Source organism: Pleurodeles waltl, chromosome 4_1 (genome assembly GCF_031143425.1).
Source record: "Pleurodeles waltl isolate 20211129_DDA chromosome 4_1, aPleWal1.hap1.20221129, whole genome shotgun sequence".
NCBI classification, from domain to species: Eukaryota; Metazoa; Chordata; class Amphibia; order Caudata; family Salamandridae; genus Pleurodeles; species Pleurodeles waltl.
This window is the reverse complement of record NC_090442.1, coordinates 51,487,701-51,514,957: the sequence shown is the minus strand read 5'-3', so window position 1 is coordinate 51,514,957 and position 27,257 is coordinate 51,487,701. Positions and strand designations below refer to the sequence as shown.

At 45.1% G+C, this 27,257-nt stretch overlaps 1 protein-coding gene across 1 annotated transcript; it reads right to left on the bottom strand.

Moving 5' to 3' along the window:
• LOC138287381 (oocyte zinc finger protein XlCOF6-like) lies at positions 1-25,295 on the bottom strand. Its single transcript, XM_069227767.1, has 2 exons — positions 25,140-25,295; positions 1-4,520 (listed from the first exon to the last, which is right to left on the bottom strand). Exon 2 carries the CDS (start codon positions 3,806-3,808, stop codon positions 2,849-2,851), a length of 960 nt encoding a protein of 319 aa, XP_069083868.1. The 5' UTR covers positions 3,809-4,520; positions 25,140-25,295; the 3' UTR covers positions 1-2,848.
• Positions 25,296-27,257: the final 1,962 nt, after the last annotated feature.

The following is a 27,257-nucleotide window of genomic DNA, read 5'->3' as shown; positions in this document are numbered from 1 at the left end:
CGATTATACAAAAAATCTTTAATGTTTGAGATGTCATTGTTAGGCTGCTGGGTTTACATTAAAATCTAATTGCAGCACCACGGAAGAGGATTCTCGATTGAGTATATTTTTCAACACTTGTTCAATGTAATTCAGTTACAAATACGTAATGAGGCCATGTTTTTTATTAGTACAGTGTGATTTCAATGTTTGATTATGTTCTTTTCAATAGTGATGTACAATTTATATTCTTTTCTGCAATGAGTCAGATGCCATACATTGTTTCCATACATTGAAAATGTAGCTCAGCGCATAATGGTTGGCAAACCATGTTCTGTTATTCTTTTATCTGTGACCTTGGTGTCAGCAACTAGGTGTCACAGAAATTGATGACCTCCTTATTCTGTGCACTGCAGTGAAAGCTAGGGACAGTTGTCTTGTTGATCAACTAAACTACATTTTAAGTTATTTGGAACATCCCCAGTGGCCTCAGCCTAGGTTGTGATGGGCTCTCTGACCGCCCGTGCTCAGAGCCGATCAAATGTTAAGTCTATCGATTCAGCCTAGGTTGAGAAGTCTGCTCTCTTTGAACACCCACCATGTCATACAGGACAGGTCGCCAGTTGCTAGGAATGTCATTGAATTTCATTGGTTCATAAAACCTTCCATACAAGAAATGCCAGGGTGGACAGAACTCTGGCTTCCTAGATGTGCTATGCTCTTTTTAGCAGTTAGCTTCAACTAAAGGTTACATTTCCAAGTTCTGAAAGTGACCTTGGCCCACTCTACTGGATGTAGACCTAGTATACTGTATCTCACACCAGCTTTATAAACATTTCGCCTAGCATCTGTTTTAAAAAGAACCAGGGGCATAGAAAGGTAGACCCATAAAAAAAGCAAATACAATCATTTTCATGTCCCAATTCTTTTTGTCAAATATTTTGGTTCTCTAAAATTATCAAATGACTCAGCCTCATCCTAATAATTGTATTCAATCACTTAAATTTTAGTTATTGTGCCCTGACTTACGAAGCATTGGAGTGAATATGTAAAGGAAATTAGGACACCCCCCCTCTCTAATGCACATGTGCCCCCCCCTGCTGACAGGACAAATTATCTTGTTAGTATGAGGGAGAAATCTAATTTCTAACCAAAAAGCAGTAAAATATCATAAATCCAATTTTCTTTTGTTTTATTACAAATCAAAAACCTCACATTTATTTTTAACACGTCCAATCTAGTAATTATTGTGTACATTTAAAACCATCAGGATTGGTTCTAGATTTATAATATTTTAGTGAAATAAATCTCCTTTTTCGTGTCCTTTGTGAAACAATCATTTCAAAAGTTGGCTCCATTAGCCACCTGCCATCTACAACTGTCCTCCAAGAATGTAAAATGGTGATTTTGTTCACTTCGTGCTCTGCCTGGCTGTCACACAATGTGAGGCTCTGTGACTTTTGTTCATCCCTCACTCTCCTGCACAGAAGCCTTGTGCTCAGGCTGGCTATGACACAGCTATGTGACTTTCATTATTGATCCCGTACTCTTCTAAAGTGAAGCCTTGTGCTCAGCCTGCCTGTCACACAGCTGCAGCTCTGTTTGCTCAGCAGGCAGCATTCACCAGTGGGGTTTATATAAAATGAGGGTTCCTTTTTTATTGTAGACACAGAACCAGAATATCGTTTGTGCCAGAAATTAAATACCATCCATGTTCTTACTCTTCTGAATCCAGATTTCTTTTCCAGGTCAAGAGTCCCGAACTATAAAGCAGAGAGTCAATAGCTCTGCATTCTAGCCTCTAAGTCCTGCAATTCTTTACTGCTCAAGATTCAATCATTGCCTAACCATCAATCCTTCAGAAACCTATTCACAACTAAATGTTTCTGCTGCTCTGCCTCCTAGGATTTGATTGAATGATGACGGAAAGAAGTATTGTTTCTCCCAGATCAGGATGTTAGGTGTAAATGTCATAAACTGCAAGGATTGACCCAGAGAGCTACAGCTCACATTTTCCTACTTTCACTTCTCCTGCTTTTGGACACTGTACTCTGGCCGCTGTCACAGAATCATCAATGTTGCATAAAATGAGCAAACACCATAAACACCTATGAATGTTCTCCAGTGAGAGCTTGTTAAATTGGTTTGAGTGTGTTGGGCTTATATGTTTTATCACTAATCTCTAAAATTAGCTGAAATACCCTTGTTAGTTCAAGCATTGTTCATAATGATTTTACAGGCAGTGTGATCAGTTGTGCTTGGAGTTTCTTTAATTAAAACTATGTCACAACATAAAAACCAACAATGTTTCTTTCCTTATAATCCATATTGTGCTAGTTTCCAAATAAGCTCCCTGATATTTCATGCTTTTTCTTAAATGTAGGGAAATGATCAACAGATGGGAACATACACTTATAATTTTTGAAATATGTGTGTTTTTCTTCTTTCTTACTAGTTCAGTCTTCTATCATCTGCTTTTTATCAGCTGGTATTTGAATGCCCCATATATTTATATTTTTATAATTTTCTATAGTTCCTTCATCTCACAGTAACTGCACTTTTTTGCTTCGATGTATGTCCATAGATTGGTCAGTATTATTGTTGATGTACTTAAATACTTACCAAATTCACTGCATCTATGTCTATTTCTATTTCTATGTGTGTTCAGTGACTATGTGTGTTTGCTATGTCTTTGTAGGTTTGAAAATTGACGAAAGCTTTTCACACATTCACTGCAATGATATGGCTTTTCCCCCGTGTGCGCTTGCTGATCTGATGTCTATGTAGGTTTGATAAGCAATAAAAGCTCTTCGCACATTCACTGAATTTGATTGTGTCTTCTTCCCTGTGTGTTTTTGCTGATGATACATTAATGGTGAGGATTACCTAAAATTACTTCCACATTCAGTACACTTGAATTATTTTTCCAGTGTGTTTTCCGATGATGTTTTAGGTTTGATAAATATATAAAGCTCTTCTCACATTCATTGCACTTGAATGGTTTTTCCCCCGTGTGTTTTCTCTGATGCTGTTTTAGGTGTGATAATCGACTAAACCTCTTCACACATTCACTGCAATTATATGGTTTTTCCCCAGTGTGTGTTGTGTGATGGTGCTTTAAGTCTAATACTCTCCTAAAGCTCTTCACACATTCGCTGCACTTGAATGGTTTTTCCCCTGTGTGTGTTCGCTGATGATTCCTTAATGTCGATGAATCCCTAAAACTACTTCCACATTCACTGCAATGATATGGTTTTTCCCCAGTGTGTGTTACCCGATGCCGTCTTAGATATGCAGATTGACTAAAGCTTTTCACACATTCACTGCACTTGTATGGCTTTTCCCCTGTGTGTGTTCGCTGATGACTTCTGAGTTTTGAGGAATCACAAAAACCGCTTCCACATTCACTGCATTTGTATGGTTTTTCCCCTGTGTGTGTTTGGTGATGTCTTTGGAGATTTGATAATTGACTGAAGCTCTTTACACACTTATTACAATGGTAGGGTTTTTCCCCTGTGTGTATTCGCTGATGTGTTTTTAGATTTGATAACTGACTGAAGCTCTTCACACATTCAGTGCAATGGTATGTTTTTTTCCTTGCGTGTGTTCGCTGATGTCTTTGTAGGATTGATAACTGAATAAAAGTCTTTACACATTCAGTGCATTTGAACAGTTTTTCCCCTGTGTGGGTTTGCTGATGGCATTTTAATATTGATGACAAACTAAAGCGCTCACTGCATGTCTCTGATACTTCTCTCTTAATTAGCATCTCTGGGTCAGGTATATATTTGTTTACATCCCATGACAGTGCTTCCTGATGGGCCAACATGGTTGATAAAACACTTGTGTTACTACCACATAACCTGTATGTTTATGGAATTTTGCACGATTTCTTTCCAATTTAACATTAAAGTGCAATGGCCACCAAATACTTGCTACACTCAGTGTGTATAAGGTTTCTTTGTGGGTGATTCTTTCTTTAGACTGGATAATGGTACTGCACGATTACAGGTAAAGATCCATCCTCCTTCTCGTCAGTGCAAATTGGGACAGTACTGTGTATGTTAGATAGCAGAACTCCTCTTTCCTTTAACCTTCAGTTGTCTGGCTCCACCTTATTGTGATTTTCTCTGGGTGCTATGGAATCGCCTGAAACAGTTTACAATACATCTCTAGCACTGAATGGTGGTCTGATATCGCTTTAGAAAGGAAAGCAGTGTTGTAATCACACGGTACCAATCAGACAATCAAATATGAAATCGGGCTCGCTTGCACAGGAGCTGGTTTGTCAGTGTTGCCTTGATTTTCTAGAGATCACATCTTCGTCTTGGGGCATGGAGGTGCACAGCTTAGACTCAGAGCACCACTGAATTACCCTTGATGCTTCTTCCAGGATCTTTCAGTTTATGTTCTGGTTCGTCTGTCTCTGACTGCACTGATGTTCTCCTGAATACTGGAACTCAATATTTCGAAATGTGTTTTTGCAGAATTACAGGATTACCTTCATTAGTCAAACATTTTGTATATTCAAGGATTGTTTTCTGCCGGATGTAAAGAGATTTAATATTACTTAAATAAGAACATAATGGAATGTGCATACACATTTTTTTATTGATTGTAAAAACATTTCTTCATTACCTTCTATGAATCTTATGCACACACACATTTAACCATACACAGATATTTAAATAAAAGTTTTGTTTAACATGCCACATCTTATTTATTTCAGCAAGGGTGGTAACTTACCAGAGTTCATAGAGAAACTTAGTATAAAACAGAGGTTGAATACCACTCTTATAATAGTTACAGCTTTAAGTAAATGCATATGGTCAAGATTGTGTTAAAACAAGAACCGCTCTTGGAGTAAGAGATGGATCAGAAAGATGCCTGGATTCATACACTACTCCCACAATATGCTATAGAGTAGCAGCTTATTCATTTTATTTACTTTGTAGTTTTAGTTTTTTTAAATATTTTTTCGCTATTTTTATTTTGTAGGTATTAACCACCGAGGTGGGAGCTACCGGGCTGGACCAGGAGGCTGAGCTGGGCTACAGTCTGTTTTGCTAGCTGTTCCACTTTTGGGCGTGTCAGGCAAGAAATGACCATAAAATACATGTGCTTTTGTGATTATATGTCAATTTGTTTGTAAATAATCATTTTGCTCATTTTGTTAATTTTGCACTATTAACCCTTGTGCCCCCCCACCACCCAGTGCTTTTTTTGTCTATTTGCAGAAGTTCATGATTAGGCCCCCAAATCTTTTGTCCACATCCTGTGGATTCTAAAGGTACACAGGGTTTGTGGATTCACCTGGAGGGGACCGAGAAATTAGCCAAAATACAGCTTAATGGGTTTTTGGGAAAAATGAGGGTAAAGTGCTGCGCAAGAAAGCAGCTGGTGTTTTCCCTGCAAATGGCATCAACAATTGGTCTGCAAGACTAAAATCATCATCTTCCCAGCTTTCAGGAACAGGCAGACTTGATTCAGAAAACCAAATTTTTCAACATGGTTTTGGCATTTTACTGGGACATAGCCCATTGTTCTTATCTTTGTTGTTTTGAAACTCCTTCCTGTTAGTGGGTGAAATGGGTGCGAAACCAATGGTGGATCTCAGAAAGCTATACATTTCTGAAAAGGAGACAAAATTCTGAATTCAAAAAGAGGTCATTTGTGAAGATCCTTCAAAGTTTTCTTAAAGAAAGAAAAAGTTGGGATAAAAAAAATATTGAAATGGAGTTGAAAAAAAAAAAAAACTGCCATTTGTGTCTACGTTTTCATCTGTAAATTCTTCTAACTATGGCAGATTTTCAAAAGCAATATGCCGTTAGTTCGGCTCGACCCTTCTGGTTGAGGGGATATATAGGGCTTGTCGGTTCACAAACAGCTCTAGGTACTCAGAGCCAATAACTGAGCTGCACCTTGCAATGGTTTTTCATTGTGTACCAGGTCTACAGTAATTAACTTGAGAGCAAAAAATAGATATCAAGGAAGCATATGTATTCCCGAAATGGGCACAAGATATGGAGTTTAGAAGCAGTGGTTATTTGCATATCTTTGAATTTGGGGTTACACATACTAGCATGTGAAATAGAGGGCATTTCTCGAAATGACTTCTTGCTTACACGGTGTCTTACATTTGGAAGACGCAAATGCAGAAAAGACAATTGGTAATAACACTTGTTCTACTATTCTGTGTTCCCCAATGTCTCATGATTTGTGTGGGTAGGCCTAGTGTCAGCAACATGAAATGGCCCAAAATGCAACATGGATACATTAAAGTTTTCCATGCAAACTGACCTGTTTTTTGCAAAGTGGGTGGCTGTGGTTTTTGGGCCATTCCTCAGTCGGCATTTAGGGAAACCTGGCAAACATTTACATTAATACTAGGCGCCCAGGGGAATCCAGGATGGGGTAACTTGTGTGGCTCTCACCAGGTTCTGTTACTCAGAATCTTGTGCAAATCTCAAAATTTGTCCGAAAAACACATTTACCTCACATTTCGGCCGGGAGCCATCCAACGCAGAGAAGTACTGTAGCGTCGGAGACCTCCAGGCCATCTGATGCATGGAACCACATAAATATCCCCAAATGTATAAATACAAAAATAAATGCACACAGAGTTGTGTACTAGGATAAATTATTATATTTATGAGTTATTCTTTTTTTTTTTTATAAACGTTTTTATTTAGTTTATATATAGCAACAGTATAAAACCACAAAACCAACAGGTCGCAGAGGGGACTCGTAAAAACAGGCATCCTGTCAGACAATTGCACATAACAAAACGAAGTCTCTTGGTCGAAATACACATATATGGAGCCAAGACAGCGCATTAGACAAGTGTATATTACCTCGTATCGGTATTGTCCCCTCCCCACGCCCCCATCCATTTCCCCCACACCCTATCATGTTTACGGGGACAGCCCCTTGCTTCGTACACAAGCTTCTCTTGTTGAGCGCACCAGTCCACTCCTCTGCGCCGCTTCCCCACTGCTGGGGCCATCTCTGATTTCCAGCCTGCACCAATATCTCTCTTAGCCACCAAGTAGGCCGTTCCGATAAATGTCCGATCTGCTCTATTTGAACCCACCCCGTCAAGGACTCCCGAAAGGATGTGTATTGGGGCAACATCTAGCTCTTCGTGCAAAACCCCAGCAATCTCGGCCACCACTGTTTGCCAATAGGATACAATGTGCATACAAGTCCACACCATATGAAAGAAGTCTGGGGCTGCGCAGCGCGGACAGTCAGCCTGGGGCAGGAGGCCCATTTTATGGAGTCTCGCTGGGGAGAGGTATGCCGCGTGAAGATAATAAGTTTGTATGACCCGAAGTCGGGAGGTCATGGTCAACGTCCGTGGGGGCCATCAGAGCAGCTCTCCAATCGTTATCGTCCAATGGACCCACCCAGCGCTCCCATCGCGCACGGAGTTCATCTAGGGGCCTTGAAGTGTGGGTTGACAATGTACGATATATGCATGACACTCCGCCTTTGCCCAAGTGACCCATCAGCGTCTTGGCCTCTACAGAGCTAAACTCGGGAAGGATTGTCCCGGTCCGAATGTGTACGTGCAGTGCATGGCGGAGTTGCAAATATTTATGGAATTGGGAGGGGGCCAGGGAGAATTGCTGCTGAAGGTCCCGGAATGATCGCATGTGAGTACCAGCCCAAACATCTCCAAGCCGTGATATGCCAATGAGGTCCCATTTATGGAACGCCTCCAGTGCTGAGACGTCTTTGAGCCACTTGCCCTGCCACAGTGGGGTCTGTTGTGTGAGACGATATCGCCATCCCGTCGCCGCCAGTGTCGCCCTCCACCCCATCAGCACCACCTTCGTCACTTCTGGGAGTGTGCGTGGCAATGGGTTGCTGTATAGCAGCCTCATCAACCCTGAAAAGCTGAGTGTTGGCAGCTCCCGCCGGTAGGCCGGATCCGACCAGCCACCTCCCAACCAATCGTTGATCACCAATAGTTGCATTGCAAGGTAATAGTGGTAAAGATTGGACATCCCCAGCCCATCCTCATATACGACACCCTGGCAAAAGCAAAATGCCACACGGGGGCGGGAGTTGTACCACAGGAACTGTCGAGCTATAGTCCCTGCTTCTTTGAACCATTTCCTGGGGATAGGGTGGGGTAGTTCTGGAGCAAGTAGAGGTATCGGGGGAACACCATCATTTTGTAGAGTGCAATCCGGCCTAAGATATTAAGAGGTAGGGGCCGCCATCTCTGAAAGGGCCTCTTTAACCTTCCGTGTCAGGGGTCCTACGTTGAGGGACCAGGCCAATTCAGGCAAGAGTGCAATATGCACGCCCAGGTAGCAGAAACTATTATGACGAATTGGGATTGTACTTTGCCAATCATAACAGTCCCTGGCGGGGTGGAGTGGGATCAGGAGCGATCTACTGGGGTTAAGCACCAGGCCGGAAGCCTCTGCGAATAGCTCTAGCAGGCGCATCACCCTAGGACTGCTACGGGCTGGATTAGCCAAGAACAAAAGCACGTCGTCCGCATATAGAGCAATACGGTCCTCTTCTCCGGTAGGCCAGGACCAGCCCTCGACTAGGGGGTCCTCCCGGATAAGCTTCGCCAGGAGCTCTATTGCCAAGGCGAACAGAAGCAGGGATAGAGGGCATCCCTGGCGTGTGCCCCGACGAATAGGGAACCAGTCGGACATCACTCCATTCACTTGCACCCGGGCCGTTGGATTAAAGTATAGGAGTCGTACTAGCGCTCTAAATCGTGACCCGAGCCCCACTTTTAACAGCACTTGCTGAAGGTAGGTCCAGTCCACTGTATCGAAGGCCTTCTCGAAGTCCTGGAGGAGGAGCGCTAGCTGGGGGGTCAGTAGGCGACGGTGGGCCAAGGCCACATGTAATTGCCTTATACAGTGTCGGGTACTCCTAGTCGGCATGAAGCCGCATTGGTCCAGATGAATTAAGGAGGGTATTACTTTTTTCAGCATTTTGGCCAGGATGGTTGATAGTATTTTTAGTTCGGTATTAAGCAGCGAGCTAGGGCGGTAATCCACACAGTACTGCGGGGGGCTGGTCTTCGGGATTACCACTATGGTAGCCAGATCTAGATCAGGGGGAAGGCACCCCTTTCTTTCGGCCTCCTCATACATGGTGAGCAGGTGGGGGTAAGGATATCACAAAACTTTTGGTAGAGCTCCGCCGGAAAGCCATCGGGGCCTGGCGTCTTCCTAGCGGCCAGCCCCGAAATGGCCTCCGCGACCTGCAGGTCTAGCAGCTCGTCAAGGTCCTGCCGTTCCCCTGCCGAGATCATCGGAAAGGACACCTCTTGCAGCAAAGGGGCCTCTCTCTCAACCCGGGGTCTAGGCCGCTCCTCATAAAGTTCCCTATAGTAAGTGGCAAAGCTCTGTGCCATTTCATGGGGGGTCCTGGAGGGGGCGCCAGAGTCGTCAATAATCTCCGGCACAATTCTGTTCGCCATTGGTCAAGTGGCGAGCCAGTGGAGAAGCTTGCCATTTTTGTCCTCCCAACCGTATAGGCGGGCAACTGAAGCACGCCACATATGTTTGGCTGCCTCCATGGTGGTGTGTCGTATCTCTTCCCTCACTACGATTAGTTGCTGCGTCGCCGATGGAGAAATGGTGTTGTTTAGCTGGCCCTCCAGGCACATCGCTCTGGCCTCCAGGGCCGACACTTTCTGAAGGCAAGCACGCTCTCGCACTTGAAGGAGGTGCTTGGCATGTCCCCGGAGTGTGGCCTTGCAGGCCGCCCAGATCGTACCTGGGGACGGTACGGATCCCAGATTAAAGGCAAAGTAGTCTAAAATATGCTCCCGAAGAGCCTGGGGGTAATCTGCATCCTGCAATTATGAGTTATTCTTATATATTTAGTTTGACACAATTTAATATGACTTCCAAACAAATATATTGGTGCCTGAGCTGCTCATTACTTTATGGTCATTATATTAGCCCAAGTGTTGCAGTGAATAAGGAACCATCCTGTTTTTGAACCATATTGGAACTCCAAGAAGCTATTTCAGGCAGACTGAGACTCCCAAATATGGAAAAATATCCTATGGCGTATCATCTATCACAGCATATCACATTGCCACAGATCTGGAGTGCTCCAATTAGATAATCCTGAAACAGCAACTGGGGTGGGGGCGTGGGGGAGGGGGCATGGAGACCGCAGGTGATATATCTACAGTATACCTCACAGATACCTTAAACAGAACTCCTTTGTGAGACTCACTTAAACAAAAGAGGAGGCCCTAGCGATGGAGGGAGAAAATCTGCGCCACCACGGGGGGGGTTGTTCCTGGTTTGGATACTCTTGGGTCCCTGTTTTTCTCTCAGAGAGAGAGAGATCATAGACCCAGAAGGTCGCTATGTGATATTAGCAGGCAAATTGGATGGCAAAGTTCTAGCCTTTGTGAATATTTATGCCTCCAATGTACATCTCCTTCTGATCCACCCTAATACCTCCTCTCCTGAATACATAATTACTATGTTACTTGAAGGAGATTTTAACTGCGTAGCTGATGTCACTCTGATCACACCCCCGGGTTGGAGAGAGAGAGAGAGAGAGAGAGAGACCAGGTTTACAATCAGGCCAAGATTAATATGGCCTTTGTGGTCTATTATTCGACCCTCAGTTCCTGTACAGCAGCTGTTTATTGTTTTGTTTTTTTACTTTGTTGGAAATGGCCCTTTTTGCAGGGTTATCCCCAAACTGTTTGCCTTCTTCCTCCTATTTTTTCAGGGCTGTTTTTGCTGGTTTATTGTCTCTGTGCACTTTACAATTGCTAATCAGTGCTAAAGTGCAAGTGCTCCCTCGGTAAATTGCATTGTTGATTGGTTTATCCAAAATTGGCATATTTTATTTACTGGTAAGTCCCTGGTAGAGTGCACCAGAGGTGCCAAGGGCCTGTAATTCAAATGCTAATAGTGGGCCTGCAGCACTGATTGTGCACCCACATAAGTAGCCCTGTAAAAATGGTTCAGACCTGCCACTGCAGTGTCTGTGTGTGCAGTTTTAAACTGCCAGTTCGACTTGGCAAGTGTACCCACTTGCCAGGCCCAAACCTTCCCTTTTGGTGCACGTAAGGCACCCCTAAGGTAGGCCCTAGGTAGCCCCATGGGCAGTGTGCAGTGTATTAAAAAGGTAGGACATGTACTGGTGTGTTTTACATGTCCTAACAGTGAAATACTGCCAAATTCGGGTTTCACTGTTGCAAGGCCTATCTCCCTCATAGGTTAACATGGGGACTGCCTTTAAGTAACTTTAAAGCGCAGATTCCCTTTGAGGGAAGATAGAAATTTGGAGTTTGAGGTCTCTGACCTCACAATTTAAAAATACATCTTTTAGTGAAGTTGGTTTTTAGACTGTGAGTTTGAAAATGCCACCTTTAGAAAGAGAAATGTTCTCGCTTAAACCATTCTGTGCCTGTTAGTGGATTCCCCATCTGGGTCAGATTGACAGTTGGGCTGTTCACACCTCTCCTCTAAGCAGTGACACAAAGGGAGTTGGGGTGTAGCCTGCACATCCTGATGAGCCATCTGGACTAGAGTGGAGGGAGGACTGGTCAATTACACCTGAAAGGACTGTGCCTTTCCTCACATAATGCAGTCACCAACCCCCTGGTTTGTGTCTTGGGCCTGGCCTGGACAAGGAAGGATCTTGCAAACATTTGAGACTTTGCTTTGAAGTTTGCCAACTTCAAAGGCAGAAAGAGTGGTTTGTCCCTTGTTACGGTGATTAGTCTTGTGCACTCAAGGAAACAATTTCATGCATTTATGTCAGTTTATTTGTGGTAGATTAAATTAATGGCAGGGGAGAGTGGAATATTATGTGAATTCATGCATATAGTTAGTGGGGTTAGCCGATGTGCTTACGGTGACTTATGTATTCTTAGGTTGCAGGGGTGTGACTTTCAAAGAAGGAGAGACTGTCATCTTTGATAGGAGTTGTGGCCAATTTTCAGAAATACAGAGTTTAAGACAAACATGCATGTGCCTTTAAGGAGCAGCCATGAAAGGTAATTTACATTCTGATACATAATCCAGACAGTGAGAGTCTTTGGAAGACAGATAAGTCAATGTTTAGTAACCTGATTTGAGGTTCCTCTCAGGTGTTTTGATCTGCAGAGGAGACGACTTCCTAGAAAGGGTGAAGGCCAACATCTGATCCGTATCATTTATTGACCAAACCTGCTGAGAAGTGTGGGCCGTCTGCTGGCAGCCTGGTCTACCCAACCTGTGCACTGGCTGCTGTGCTGGTTTTACAGGCTGTTACTGCGCAAGTAGTCCTTCAGGCTCTCGCTCCATATGGCCTCAAAGAGGACTGCACAGTGCGCCTGCACCTCCAGAGATCCATAGGAAGGTGCTGCCAGATGGAGTAAGGTTAGAGGACTGACTTCTGGCCCAGTGCTTTGTCTCAGGACGAGTGTGCCTTATGGGTTGCAGGGCTTGCATGGTTCACGGCTGAAATATCTGGATCTGGTGGATGTCCTGGGCCTAGGTTGCTGCTGAAGTGGAGGTTTCCACTGTGTCCTCTTGCAGCCTGCCCTACTGCATGTTGGAACACTTGTAAGGTGCCTCTGTGAGTGCAGCTTTTACAAGGCAGATTAGCCAATATCATCAATCAATCATGGCTATTGAGTGGCACAAGCGGACATGCCTTTGAACTATTTCCCCACTGAAGAAAGTACTATCACCTATTCTCCTCCTAAAGAACAGCCCAGATTTACAGGGAAAGGAGTGATGCGGTCTAGTTAGATCTCAGTATACATAGGTTACCTTGGTATAATATAGGCGTTGGGCCAGGCCCTTCTTGCCTCTGGTACCCTTTTAGACAGCAGGGTTCCAAATATTATGACCTTTTGCTTATCTACCCCTTTTCTCGTTTTGACACTACCTGCTAAAATGGGAAAGTCCATATGGAAGCATAGTAACCTACCCTTTGATAATAAAGGAAGTGTAGGACGCCTAGCCTTCAAAACTGAAGGAGAGCACTGAAGTCAATCAGAATTCACCTAACTGTAATGTCAAATATTTATCAATGATAATGAAAAGAAGCCTAGAAAACAGTGATGCTAAAACGGACACAATCTAAGACATAAGAATTAATCAAATGAAAGAAAGACTGAGCAAATACACCACCAGAATTGGGGCAATTGAACAGACAACCTCAAATCTAGAAGATGGTACCAACACCCCAAATGAGTCCATACGTCATTTAGAAAACGTCATTTGATCACAAAAGCCATGAATGAAGTCCTGAGAGCCAGATCAAGGAGAAATAACGTAAGGATTACTGGAGTGTTAGAAATAACAGTCATGGGTAGTATAAAGGATTTTTGTAAAGACTCTACTCTTCGATTTGTTTGGTAGATACCAGTTCTCCAAAGGGCTGGTGGTAGAGTGAGCCCATACCACCTTAAACAGACGTAGACACTGGAGGCAACCACAAGACCAGTAATTGATAAACACTTTAATAACAAAGACCATGATGCCGTTCTCAGGCTGGCCAGGGAAAAGGGGGGGAACTACAATATCATGGTCAAAAGCTGGCTATACTCCCTGGCTTTACTGCGGCAGTACAGGAGGCCCTTCAGTGAGGCAGAACAATTTATATTGGTAGCTCAAAAACACATATGCAATGCTAGACCCTGCCAAGCTCAAGCTTATGTTCCGTGGGAAAACCTCCCCTATTTAGTTACCCAAATCAGCCTGTCAAATGCATTTAAAAAAACAAGCAGTACAAAGCCAATAGGTCTGGGGTTGGCACCCAGACCTTTAGCAATTTTTATTTGTTCTGTCAAGGTGTTTTTTGGGAAAGCTGCCAGCACTCATCAATCTAAAACAAACATTGGCTAAATGCAAAAATGTTTTTTGCCGTCAATAAGGCACAATGTAGTGCAGTGGGAAAGTGTGCGCACCCTTCCTACACATGCTAGGAATGGGTGCTTCTATGACTGGTTCAGGTGCTGTACACAAGAGTGCCCTGTAAAAAGGTACACCACATACCTGGGGTGGGTACGGCCCTGGCTACTAGTGGGATGTTGCACTGAGTGTGCCACCCACCTGACTAGCCTGTCAAGCATGTATCTGGCCTGACAATGCAGGCTGTGGAGGCACAGTTGCGTTTGTGCTTAGGTTCTTAGCCAATTCTAAGGGGCCCTCCGCTACCCCTAGAACACCCCCTGAAGGGCAGAGCAGATGGTAGACAGAAAGCTGGGCAGGTACACACGGGTGTCCCATGCCCAGTAGTGAAAAATCCCCATATGAGATTCTCCTACTTACGGGACTGGCTCTTTCCATAGGTTTTTGCTGATCCTCCATCCAGTGGCCTTACGACCCTGAACGCTTTCCAGGGGTGAGAAATTCCTATCGCCTGACACCGGGACATATTGTTTGGGGTCAAGGGCCCATGTTTATTTTGTCCTTGGGACAAGTAGGCACAACCCCCTGCAGCACAAACCCTTTGGCTGCCAGTTTACAGAGAAGGGAACTGCCTATAGTTGAGGTAATATGTGTATCCATAAGTTAATGCTTTTCAAACTTGTATTTATGGTTCATTAATGAAAAGCCTTCATTATTAGGGTGAGCACTGTGAATAAACTTTTTAAGGTCACACTGCACTACTGACAGTGGTTACAGTAAAAAAAAAAAAAAATGTTCTTTGCAGGAGGGCGCCCTCCAGTTTCATTATACCACTGCTTGCCACAGTAGTTCCTGGCACTGAACAAAACTACTTTGTGTGCCAATATGCTCCTGGTGGAAGGACAGAATGCAATCACTCACAGTAAAGCCAGCCAATAGGTAAAGAAAGAAATAGAAGTTGAATAAAAACAAAATGTCTTTGTTACCGCCAGACCTAATTAGGGACCCAATTCTGAAAGAAAGTCACAAAAAGTGCACCCATGGTATATGTCTTTGAATCTGTGGCTTTCATGAATTCACAAGACCTTACAGAAGTAAGAAATCATACTCCTAGAAAATGTTTTTGGATTGTATTTTAGCACAAGCAAATATGCATGTGTAGATTTGCTCATGTGAAAATCTATTGAGCGTTTACAAGTTCACCTTCCGCGCAACCACTTTTTTCCCAACCCTGGAAGAACTTCTACTTCTGCCACTGTCACAAGTAAATTTCCAACCTTTCTCATTATGGGAAAAGATTAGAGAAGAGCTGGTGAAAATCCTTAAAACATGCAAGTGAGGAGACTCAAAGGCATTTCAGCCCTATTTAGTAACCCAAATCAGAACTGCTTGCAGCTTCCTCCAGCTCTAGTATGTAGATCTATGGAAAAGTGGCAAAATAAGTAAATTGCTACAACAGGGATTGAAATTGCAAGTATTCAATCCTTACTATAGTATTAGCCCTGGCATATTCAGAGAGGCTATTATCAGAGATCTTACATAATGATATTGCTGCCATAATTTGTTGCCGCACTACATGGCACCAAAGAGACAAGTAGATGTTTTACAGGACAAGTAGGCGTAAGAAGCAGTCTGTCACATGCAGAAGTAGATATTTTATTAAATTCCACATCCCTGCCTTTCCCACTGAAAGTACAGAGTGAAAGTGTGCTCACCTCTCCTACATATGTTATGAAGTGGCACTGGCCAGTGTATAGAGCACCAGTGGACACGTGTGCAAACGTGCTGAGCCTGTCATAGCAGGCCTGTGCTCACTTGCACCTATGGTGTTCTAAAACATGATTCGAGCATGTCATAACAGGCCTGTGTGTGCCAACATGCATCTATGGTGTTCTCAAGTATGAGACCAGCCTGTCATAGCAGGCCTGTGTGCCTCCTTGCACCTATGGTGTTCTAAAACATGATGCCAGCCTGTCATGACAGAACTGTGTGTGCCAACATGCATCTATGGTGTTCTCAAATATGAGATCAGCCTGTCATAGTAGGCCTGTGTGTGCCCACTTGCACCTATGGTGTTCTTAAACGAGTCCAGCCTGCCATAGCAAGCCTGTGTACACACAGTTGCACCTATGGTGTTCTGAACTATGGGTCCAGCCAGCCATAACACGCCTGTGTGCTGACTTGCTCCTATGGTGTTCTTAAACACAAGCCCAGCATGTCATACCAAGTCATTGCGCACCAGATGGTATGCCCCATTTCCGGGGGTGGAGGGGTTGGAGTACATGGGTGGTTGGGTGCTATGCGTGTGTCCTACAGTGACCCTCTCCCCGTGCTCTGTAGAACAGGGCCTGTGCAGGAAGGCACGGTGCAGAGACCTTTGAGTAAACCTTTTCTTCACTTAATTATTTGCTCTTCTCAGGATTTATCCTGATTTAACATCAAAATACCTTTTGGTACTGGAGTACTTTCGAGAAATTCATTTATTTACATTGTGTAGTAAACGCAGGAATTCGTGAACAGATGTCCTCTGTAAATGTCACCAGAGTGTGAATAAAAAGCAGACTGAAGTGCATAGATTTCATAAGTGGTGTGGTGCGCACATACTTCCTCTTTTGTAAGCTACACTTCTAAAGTGACTAAAAATCAGTGCACTGTATACAGGTTACTTTTTTAGTATAACATATCTTGGTGTTTTAAAAATGTATGCAGCATGCATAAATTTTTTCTTCTGAAAGATCTCCCTTATTGTGTTGGAAAAAGTCAGTTTTTGGAAATGCCCTTTTTTGCAGGGTTATCCCCACACTTTTTTGCCGTCCTCCTCCTATTTTTTCTGATTTGTTTTTGCTGGTTTATGGTCTCTTTGCACGTTACCACTGGAGATCAGCGCTTGAGTGCAGGTGCTCCCCATGTAAATTGTATTGGTGATTGGCTTTTCCATGATTGGCATATCTGATTTACTGGTAAGTGCCTAGCAAAATGCACCAGAGGTGCCTAGGGCCTTCAAATCAGATGCTACTAGTGGGCCTGCAGCACTCATTGTGCCACCCACATGAGTAGCCCTGTAAACATGTCTCAGACCTGCTACTGAAGTGTCTGTGTGTGCAGTTTTAAACTGCCAATTTGACCCTTCCCTTCTTGCACATGTAAGGCACTCCAAATGTAGGCCCTAGGTAGTGCCCTGGGCAGGGTGCAGTGTATGTTAAATGTAGGCTATGTACTGATGTGTTTTACATGATCTGAGAGTGAAATACTGCCAAATTCTTTTTTCACTATTGTAAGGACTATCTTGTTCATAGGTTAACATGGGGAATGCCTTTAAACATCTTTTAAGTGCAGTTTCCCATTGGGAGCAGATAGAGAAATGGAGTTTGAAGTTAAAAATACACCTTGTGGTAAAGCTGGTTTTTAAATTTATAGTTTGAAAATGCCACTTTTAGAAAGTGGGCATTTTCTTGCTTAACCATTCTGTGCCTCTGCCTGCCTTTCTTTTCCACATCTTGGTCAGACTGACAGTTGGGCTGTTGTGCATTCCCTCTACACAGTGACACAAATGGAGCTGGGGTGTAGCCTGCAAATCCTGATGAGTCTCCTTGGCTAGAGTGGGGAGGGCGGAGCTAACACTTAGACCAGAAGGTGCTGTGCCTGTCCTTACACAATGCAGTCTCCAACCCCCTGGAGTGTGTCTGGAGCCAGGCCTGGGCAAGGCAGGATCTTGTGAACAACAGAGACTTTCATTTGAAGTTTGCCTACTTCAAAGGCAGAAATGAGTATAAGTAGTGGACCCAAAACCCCAAACTTTCAGAACACTTCTGGATCAAGAGGAACCTCTGCCAATGAGAAGAGCTGGAGGAGGAGTACTGCCCCTTTGCTGGGTTGGCCTGCAGTTGCTGCTTCTGCCTTAAAGAGGGCAAAAACTGGACTTTGCTGTGTATCCTGCCTGTGAAGTTTCTCCAAGGGCTAGAAGTAGAGCTTGCCTTCTGTTGGAAGTCTCAGGGATATCAAAGACTTCAGTTTCATCTGCCTACAGCACCGGGAACTGTGTGTTTTGTGATGCAACAGAAGAAAAACCACTGATGACTCCACAAGGAACCGTGCCCCACGTCGTACCGCAACCCTGGTCTCACAAACGACGCCACTTGACACCGTCAACAAGCCGCTGCTTACACCGTGACCTGTGGGCTCCCACTCTGCGTCACCTTGCTCACACCGCAGCCTTGGCATCCCCGTCGACGCCGCTCCATGCTGACCCTAATGCCGCTGCCTGCACCATGCCTTGAAGACACTGCCCGTGAGGTACATAACACACCGTCCCGCACCCCCGATGCCAACGCCATAGACTCCAGCCTCAACAGACGACCCTGTCTGCACCACGACCCGTGGGACCCGCACGGTGTTCACCCCGTGCCGCCGATTTGGGCCTATCGACGACAGTGCTTCAGCAACAATGCCAGCGCTGCCTGCACCGTGACCTGGAGACACCGCATGTTGCATCGTACTGCTTTGCACCACAGCCCCGACGCCATCCACGCTAGCGCTCCTGACTCCGTCAACAGACCAGAGTTTGATTTGCAACGGAAGTGGCTTCAAGAGCCTAACGAGCCCCGCACTGACCTCCGGAACTGACGCCTGTGGCGCTGCCCTCCAGAACAGACGCCCGTGGCGCAGCCCTCCAGAACAGACGCCCGTGGCGCTGCCCTCCAGAACAGACGCCCGTGGCGCTGCCCTCCAGAACAGACGCCCGTGGCGCTGCACTCCAGAACAGACGCCCGTGGCGCTGCACTCCAGAACAGACGCCCGTGGCGCTGCACTCCAGAACAGACGCCCGTGGCGCTGCACTCCAGAACAGACGCCCGTGGCGCTGCACTCCAGAACAGACGCCCGTGGCGCTGCACTCCGGATTTCATTGCAAGAATCACGACACCCTGCATTTCCAAGCTACTGTTTTGCGGGTCTACACAACACCCTAGCTGCCCTGCGACGCCATGGCCGGCCTGAACTGTTGGATTTGTTATTCACAACACCGTGATAGCCCCAGACTGAGCTATCAACTTCAAGAAACTGTATTTTTAAGTTAATTCTTGCAAAATTCATGTCTTTATTACTGTATGTTGGATTTTTCTTGTTTTGGTCTTGTTTTACACAGATACATATTGGCTATTTTTCTAAAACTGGTGTGGTGTCCTTTTGTAGTGTTTTCACTGTATTATAGTGTGTTATGTGCAAATGCTTTACAAATTGCTTCTGAGATAAGCCTGACTGCTTGTGCCAAGCTAACAAGGGGGTGAGCAGGGGTTTTCTGACCTGGATATCTCCCTTATCCTGACTAGAGTTAGGGTCCTTACTTGGACATGGTACAAATCGACTGCCAACTAGAGACCCCATTTCTAACATCAGTGCACTGTAAATTCCCCTGCTGGTGTAGGTAAAAGCAACCAGCATGCACTGATTTCTCACAGTGTAGCAAAAAGCAGTGCAGAGTACACAAACACTTCTCATAGTTTAGTTAAAAACAGTGCAGTGTGCACAGATTTCTCATAATATGGTAACAAGCAGTGCAGTGTACAAATTTAATTTGTGTTTGTCCTTTGTAATGTGGTAAAAAGCAGCACAGAGTGCACAGGTTACTTAGGGCCTCATTACGAACCTTGAGATCTCATTGTAGGAGGCTGGACTGGCTTGTAGTGGGTACCAAGGGGTACTTACACCTTGCACCAGGCCCAGGTATCCCTTATTAGTGTAGAGGGGTGTCTAGCAGCTTAGGCTGATAGAAAAGGTAGCTTAGCAGAGCAGCTTAGGCTGAACTAGGAGACGAGTGAAGCTCCTACAGTACCACTAGTGTCATATGCACAATATCATAAGAAAACACAATACACAGATATACTAAAAATAAAAGTACTTTATTTGTATGACAATATGCCAAAGTATCTCAGTGAGTACCCTCAGTATGAGGATAGCAAATATACACAAGATATATGTACACAATACCAAAATATGCAGTAATAGCAATAGAAAACAGTGCAAACAATGTACAGTCACAAAATAATGCAATGGGGGCACATAGGGATAGGGGCAACACATACCATATACTCTAGAAGTGGAATGCGAACCACGAATGGACCCCAAACCTATGTGACCTCGTAGAGGGTCGCTGGGACTGTAAGAAAACTGTGAGGGTTAGAAAAATAGCCCACCCCAAGACCCTGAAAAGTGGGTGCAAAGTGCACCTAAGTTCCCCAGAGAGCACAGAAATCGTGATAGGGGAATTCTGCAAGGAACACCAACACCAGCAATGCAACAACGATGGATTTCCTGACGAGAGTACCTGTGGAACAAGGGGACCGAGTCCAAAAGTCACGAGCAAGTCGGAAGTGGGCAGATGCCCAGGAAATGCCAGCTGTGGGTGCAAAGAAGCTGCCACCGGATGGTTGAAGCTGTGGACTCTGCAAGAACGACAAGGGCTAGAAACTTCCCCTTTGGAGGATGGATGTCCCACGTCGTGAAGAGTCGTGCAGAGGTGTTTCCGTGCAGAAAGACCGCAAACAAGCCTTGCTAGCTGCAAGGGTCGCAGTTAGGGTTTTTGGATGCTGCTGTGGCCCAGGAGGGACCAGGATGTCGCCAATTGAGTGAGGAGACAGAGGGGGCGCCCAGCAAGACAAGGAGCCCAGCAAGACAAGGAGCCCACTCAGAAGCAAGCAGCACCTGCAGAAGTGCCGGAACAGGCACTACAAAGTGGAGTGAACCGGAGCTCACCCGAAGTCACAAAGGAAGGTCCCACGACGCCGGAGGACAACTCAGGAGGTCGTGCACTGCAGGTTAGAGTGCCGGGGACCCAGGCTTGGCTGTGCACAAAGGAAATCCTGGAAGAGTGCACAGGAGCCGGAGCAGCTGCAAATCACGAGGTACCCAGCAATGCAGTCTAGCGTGGGGAGGCAAGGACTTACTTCCACCAAACTTGGACTGAAGAGTCACTGGACTGTGGGAGTCACTTGGACAGAGTTGCTGAGTTCAAGGGACCCCGCTCGTCGTGCTGAGAGGAGACCCAGAGGACCGGTGAAGCAGTTCTTTGGTGCCTGCGGTTGCAGGGGGAAGATTCCGTCGACCCACAGGAGATTTCTTCGGAGCTTCTAGTGCAGAGAGGAGGCAGACTACCCCCACAGCATGCACCACCAGGAAAACAGTCGAGAAGGCGGCAGGATCAGCGTTACAAGGTCACAGTAGTCGTCTTTGCTACGTTGTTGCAGTTTTGCAGGCTTCCAGCGCGGTCAGCAGTCGATTCCTTGGCAGAAGGTGAAGAGAGAGATGCAGAGGAACTCTGATGAGCTCTTGCATTCGTTATCTAAAGAATTCCCCAAAGCAGAGACCCTAAATAGCCAGAAAAGGAGGTTTGGCTACCTAGGAGAGAGGATAGGCTAGCAACACCAACAGTCCAGTGACTCTTCAGTCCAAGTTTGGTGGAGGTAAGTCCTTGCCTCCCCTCACCAGACTGCATTGCTGGGAACCGCGTCTTTTGCAGCTACTCCGGCCTCTGTGCACTTCCGGCGGAAATCCTTTGTGCACAGCCAATCCTGGGTCCACAGCACTCTAACCTGCATTGCACGACCTCCTAAGTTGTCCTCCGGCGGCGTGGGACTCCTTTGTGCGACTTCGGGTGAGCACTGTTTCACTCCACTTCGTAGTGCCTGTTCCGGCACTTCTGCTGATGCTGCCTGCTTCTGAGAGGGCTCCTTGTCTTGCTGGGCGCCCCCTCTGTCCCCTGACACAATTGGCGACATCCTGGTCCCTCCTGGGCCACAGCAGCATCCAAAAACCCTAACCGCACGACTTGCAGCTAGCAAGGCTTGTTTGCGGTCTTTCTTCAGGAAAACACTTCTGCACGACTCTCCACGGCGTGAGGGATCCGTCCTCCAAAGAGGAAGTTCCTAGCCCTTGTCGTTCCTGCAGAATCCTCAGCTTCTACTGTCCAGTAGCAGCTTCTTTGCACCCACAGCTGGCATTTCCTGGGCACCTGCCCATCTCCGACTTGCTTGTGACTTTTGGACTTGGTCCCCTTGTTCCACAGGTACCCTCGACTGGAAATCCATGGTTGTTGCATTGCTGGTTTGTGTCTTTCCTGCAGAATTCCGCTATCACGACTTCTGTGCTCTTTGGGGAACTTTAGTGCACTTTGCACTCACTTTTCAGGGTCTTGGGGTGGGCTAATTTTCTAACCCTCACTGTTTTCTTACAGTCCCAGCGACCCTCTACAAGGTCACATAGGTTTGGGGTCCATTTGTGGTTCGCATTCCACTTTTGGAGTATATGGTTTGTGTTGCCCCTATCCCTATGTGTCCCCATTGCATCCTATTGTAACTATACATTGTTTGCACTGTTTTCTAATACTATACTGCATATTTTTGCTATTGTGTACATATATCTTGTGTATATTTGCTATCCTCATACTGAGGGTACTCACTGAGATACTTTTGGCATATTGTCATAAAAATAAAGTACCTTTATTTTTAGTATATCTGTGTATTGTGTTTTCTTATGATATTGTGCATATGACACTAGTGGTACTGTAGGAGCTTCACTCGTCTCCTAGTTCAGCCTAAGCTGCTCTGCTAAGCTACCATTATCTATCAGCCTAAGCTGCTAGACACCCTATACACTAATAAGGGATAACTGGGCCTGGTGCAAGGTGTAAGTACCCCTTGGTACTCACTACAAGCCAGTCCAGCCTCCTACACTTCCTGGGCCAAGCCTGGCTGGACCCCAGGAGGGAAGAAACCTGTCTGAGGGGTTGGCAGCAGCAGCAGCTGCAGTGAAACCCCAGAAAAGGCAGTTTGGCAGTACCCAGGTCTGTGCTAGAGACCCGGGGAATCATGGGATTGTCTCCCCAATACCAGGATGGCATTGGGGGGGGGCAATTCCATGATCTTAGACATGTTACATGGCCATGTTCGGAGTTACCATTGTGAAGCTATACATAGGTAGTGACCTATGTGTAGTGCACACGTGTAATGGTGTCCCCGCACTCACAAAGTCCGGGGAATTTGCCCTGAACAATGTGGGGGCACCTTGGCTAGTGCCAGGGTGCCCACACACTAAGTAACTTAGCACCCAACCTTTACCAGGTAAAGGTTAGACATATAGGTGACTTATAAGTTACTTAAGTGCAGTGGTAAATGGCTGTGAAATAACATGGACGTTATTTCACTCAGGCTGCAGTGGCAGGACTGTGTAAGAATTGTCAGAGCTCCCTATGGGTGGCACAAGAAATGCTGCAGCCCATAGGGATCTCCTGGAACCCCAATACCCTGGGTACCTCAGTACCATATACTAGGGAATTATAAGGGTGTTCCAGTATGCCAATGTAAATTGGTAAAATTGGTCACTAGCCTGTTAGTGACAATTTGAAAAGAAATGAGAGAGCATAACCACTGAGGTTCTGATTAGCAGAGCCTCAGTGAGACAGTTAGTTGTAACACAGGTCACACATACAGGGCACACTTATGAGCACTGGGGCCCTGGCTGGCAGGGTCCCAGTGACACATACAACTAAAACAACATATATACAGTGAAATATGGGGGTAACATGCCAGGCAAGATGGTACTTTCCTACACTCATGACCGCCAGGTTCGTGGATGGTGGTCGAACTGCCGCCAATGCAGCGGTCCGCACGCCATATCATAACTACAGCGGTTGTGCTGCGGTCGGACCGCCAGGAATAGTCGTGCTGGCGATCTGGTGGTCACCACAATGGCGGCCACCTCCCCATCGGAAGTTCGGTGGACGAGTAGAACAGTCTGCCAAAATCGTAATCATGCTCTCAGTGTGGTAAAACACAGTGCAGTGTAGAGCTTTCTCAAAGTGCAGTAAACCACACTGACATACTAAAATATTGCTCATAGTACAGTAAACAGCAGCATGCAACACTTTATCATAGTGTAATAAAAGTAATACAGTGTGTACACAGAGACACTAAGCAGCAGTGCGCACAGTTTTGTCAATGTAGTAAAAAGCAATGCAACCCATATATTTCTACCATACATAAAAAAACAGAGTAGTGTGAACAGATTACTCACAGTGTAGTAAGATGCAGTGTATAAAGCTTTTTCACAGTGTAGTATGAAGCAATGCAGTGTGAAGATTTCTCATAGTGCTGTAGAAAGCAGTGTAGAATGAACAGTGTAGTAAGATGTGGTGCAGTGTGCACAGATTTCTCATAACATGGTAACAAGTAGTGCAGTGTACAAATTTACTTTGTGTCTGTCCCCTGTAGTGTGGTAAGAAGCAGTAAAGAGTGCAAGGTTACTTAGTGCGGTAAAACGCAGTGCAGTGTACAGACTTCTCAGAGTGCAGTAAACAGCACTGACGTATGCACATATTGCTCATAGTGCAGTAAACAGCAGAATGCAATACCGTAATAAAAGTAATAGTGTGTACACAGATACACTAAACAGCAGTACAGTGTGCATTGGCTGTGTCAACGGAGTAGAAAGCAGTGCAACCCATATATTTCTACCATACAGAAAAAAACAGTGCAGTGCAGTGAACCAATTACTCACAGTGTAGTAAAAAACAGTGTATACAGAGTTTTCAATGTGTAGTATAAAGCACTGCAGTGTGCAGATTTCTCATGGTGCTGTAAAAAGCAGAGTAGCTTGTACAGTTTTCTCAGTGTAGTAAGACATAGTGCAGTGTATAGTACAGTGCAGCATGCACCGATTTCTTACTGTGCAGTAAACAGCAGTGCAGAAAAAAGCAGAGAACTGCATAGATCCCTCATACTGCAGTAAGAAGCAGTGCCATGAGCACAGATTCCCCATAGTGCAGTAAAAAGCAGTGCAGTGTGCACAGGTTTCAATTAGTGCAGTATGCATGGATAGTGCAGTGAGAAGCAGTGCAGTGTGAACAGACTTCTCACAGTGCATTACAAGATTGTGTGCCACAAAATGTGGGATAGGTTTAGGTTAAAGACAAAAAAAGTGTAGATTTTGTAATATGCCTATTGCACCCAGTGCAAACAGTTTTAAAACTGTTCATTGAATGCACACTCTTCACAGCTCATTTCTGGGCATCTTAGATACCTCTCAAAAAAACAAATCCTTCACTTCAGGCAGCTTTAAGTGAACTGTATCAGTTAACATCTATACAGCATTCAAGCAGCCTTTACATGCGCAGACTAACCAGTTGCAAACATTTACATTTCTTTGAGGCAGCTAGCACCCTGGCAAGAAGGCTGGTTTTTAGTTGAGCTGTCTACCCTGCCCCATCCTTCCGAATCAGTCTTTTTTCTAAAACGCAGCAGAAGGTACCTGAGTAGAAACCTGTGCAAACGATTTGAGGCCCGCTCCTCCCTTTGGGGCTGAGGTGGGGGTTTTGGGGTCTGAAGATGAAGATAACTGCAGTCAGTATAAGGACCCTTCCTCCGCTTCAGCACGCTGAACAAAGGATGAGAAACCGGAAGTGGCGTCACCACCCACGGTTGTGCTGGCTCTGCCGCCACTGACCCGGAACAGGAAACCCTTTTCCCTTTCATACAATGCGCTCGGTGTTTTACATCAGCCGGTACGATGGATATTTAGTTTCCAATTCTGAATGTTGAAGATTCTCGGTTGTTGATGTATTTTTATAATTGGGTTGGTCTGTTCTGTTTTACGCCTGATTTGAGGGGTAGCCTGACACACGCACAAGGCACACCGAGTTACATAATATTTTGTTTTGAGTGTCCCTGGTGGTATTTATACATAACGTGATTAGAAGCGTGCTTACATTAATTCAGGACCGGAGTGCTAATTGTGATTGTATATTTCATGGCGTAAAACATTTGACTCACCGGATTGAACATTCCTGAAGGACCCACATATTGTGAGGAGGGATTTTGGATAGACCTGATTAGGATTAAACCACTTGGATATTTTATAGGTGGGTATTTTTCTACAGGTACACTGGATATCTTGTGGTGTTCTCCGTGCCCATGGGCTGTAGGTGTTGTACACTTTTTGGGTGTCTTTTTTGTTGTTCATGCAACAGAGTTCTTGATAAGGTGGCCACCCGTCCATACATTTCATGGACCACCCGTTATTTGAGCCTCACATTCGTTGTCCGTGATGATCCTTTTTATGGACGCCTTTTATCGGTAATTCTGGGGGCTGAAGTGAGTCATGCTGCTCCCCAGCGACAAGCCTCCCAGATCAGCAGCAGTCACTCCTGGGGACAAGACGCTCTTCTCTAAAGTCAAGGGCCTGCAGCACCCCCTCCCTCAACTAGCACTGACTGCCATAGGCCCAATGTCATTCTGTCTGCAGAGTGACCATGGGCCAACCTAGGAAGTTACAGCCTGTGGTGCCTCCTCTTGCGGTGGCCAGGAGCACAGCTGCTAACGCGTCCCTTTATGATAATTAATTACACATCAGGACTCGTTTTAGGCCAATGAATCTTTTGACCCAGTTGAGAGACACCTTAGGACGAGAGAGCTATCAATATGTCAATCAATACGTCAATAATGTCATCAATATTTATCATAACAATATATTTCGAAGTCATTAATCAATTCAAAACTCTACCATGACCTTGCAGCCATGAATAACCACACCAGTTTAGTAGAATTTTATACGTTTTTTTCCCTATTGATTACAAATCTAAGAGCAGGTGTGTTAATCTCAAAACCAAGAAACATAATAGCATAGTCATGATATGGCAACTTTGATAAGATTTCATTAAGGCGAGAATCACAAACATCAGAACATAACACGGCGTAAACATAGATCAGTTTAGCAGAGTGTCAATATTGCGTCAGTTCAACAAAGCATAGATTCGGTCGTTTGTCTATTTGCGTCAGTTTAGTGAACACCTGTCCTAACCACTGATTAGCATTCGCATGTTGGGCTTCATGCAAAACAATTTAGAACACCAATTTGGAAAAAACATCTAACTATGGTCTCTGTCAAAAGTAAGCAGTTGGTACCTAGAAAGGAAAAGCAAACAGACAAATCACAATTGCATTGTCATAATTACCCTCCAAAGTTTAGGTCAGCGCACAGGTTCAGTCTTCGTCTTCAGGACATCAGTCAAATCGCCATCAGTCAGGACTCAGCTCCGGGGCAAAAGGGCACTTCCCTCATAAGGAGGTAAAGTGTAAAATGGACAAATCTAAGGGCGAGGATGGTTTTAAGTTAAACCAACAAATCACCAAACAGAGTGATAGAGTTTCTGGATAAAATCAATAGCATTCCCTAACCCACCTAAATGGCTCCCCGTGTCATGGGTTTTTATCCCTTTGTTGTTGTACATTCCCCCCAAATTCTATTGGACGTTTGTTATACCCCACTATCTTTAACCTATCAGGAAACACATTATGTCACCTAACTTTCACCCCATATTATTTTACAAGTCTTTGATTGGTTTCCCTATTCGATGTCTTCAGAGGTGGC